This window comes from Gregarina niphandrodes (assembly GCF_000223845.1).
Source record: "Gregarina niphandrodes unplaced genomic scaffold scaffold00113, whole genome shotgun sequence".
Lineage (NCBI taxonomy): Eukaryota > Apicomplexa > Conoidasida > Eugregarinorida > Gregarinidae > Gregarina > Gregarina niphandrodes.
In genome coordinates this window covers 1-480 of record NW_011645878.1, presented here as the reverse complement: position 1 = coordinate 480, position 480 = coordinate 1, and the positions used below count along the sequence as shown (strand labels likewise).

Below are 480 nucleotides of genomic sequence, written 5' to 3'. Positions count from 1 at the left end.
CCACATTTCCAATAATGGTTTTCGGATTTCGGTGCGAAGCCTACTCAATTGGACTACTAAAACGGTGTCTCGAACACAAATTTCCAGATGACCCAAAACTGAAAGAGGATTGGATCCAACATCTCACCGCAGAGATGTCGAGTACCTTGCATCCGTCTTTGAACTTCAAGAGGCTTATGACGAAGTTACAGCGCCCGCAGTTGAAGTTAGTTCGGCCTGATTCTCTCAGTTTAGGAGAGGGAAACTAATCCGTCATTAAATCAACTGAGATGTTTCAGTCCAAACTGTGACTTTGTACAATAGTTTTGTAACTTCATCATGTTTCGTTCGTTTTCACACGCAACACCCTACCGCAAGTAACAAGAAGTCGTTAGGCGGCAGTGCGAGAGACATCCTGTATCCCCCCCCCCCCATTTGTGCGAACAGTCCGGGTGGTATAAGTTTTGCGATGAATAACCAGAGAGCGTCACGATTATAGAT

At 45.2% G+C, this 480-nt stretch overlaps 1 protein-coding gene across 1 annotated transcript; it reads left to right on the top strand.

The window, feature by feature from the left end:
- Nucleotides 1-14: 14 nt before the first annotated feature.
- Nucleotides 15-248, top strand: GNI_202280 (hypothetical protein; the record flags this gene model as incomplete). Its single annotated transcript, XM_011135451.1, has 1 exon — nucleotides 15-248. One exon carries the CDS (start codon nucleotides 15-17, stop codon nucleotides 246-248), a length of 234 nt encoding a protein of 77 aa, XP_011133753.1.
- Nucleotides 249-480: the final 232 nt, after the last annotated feature.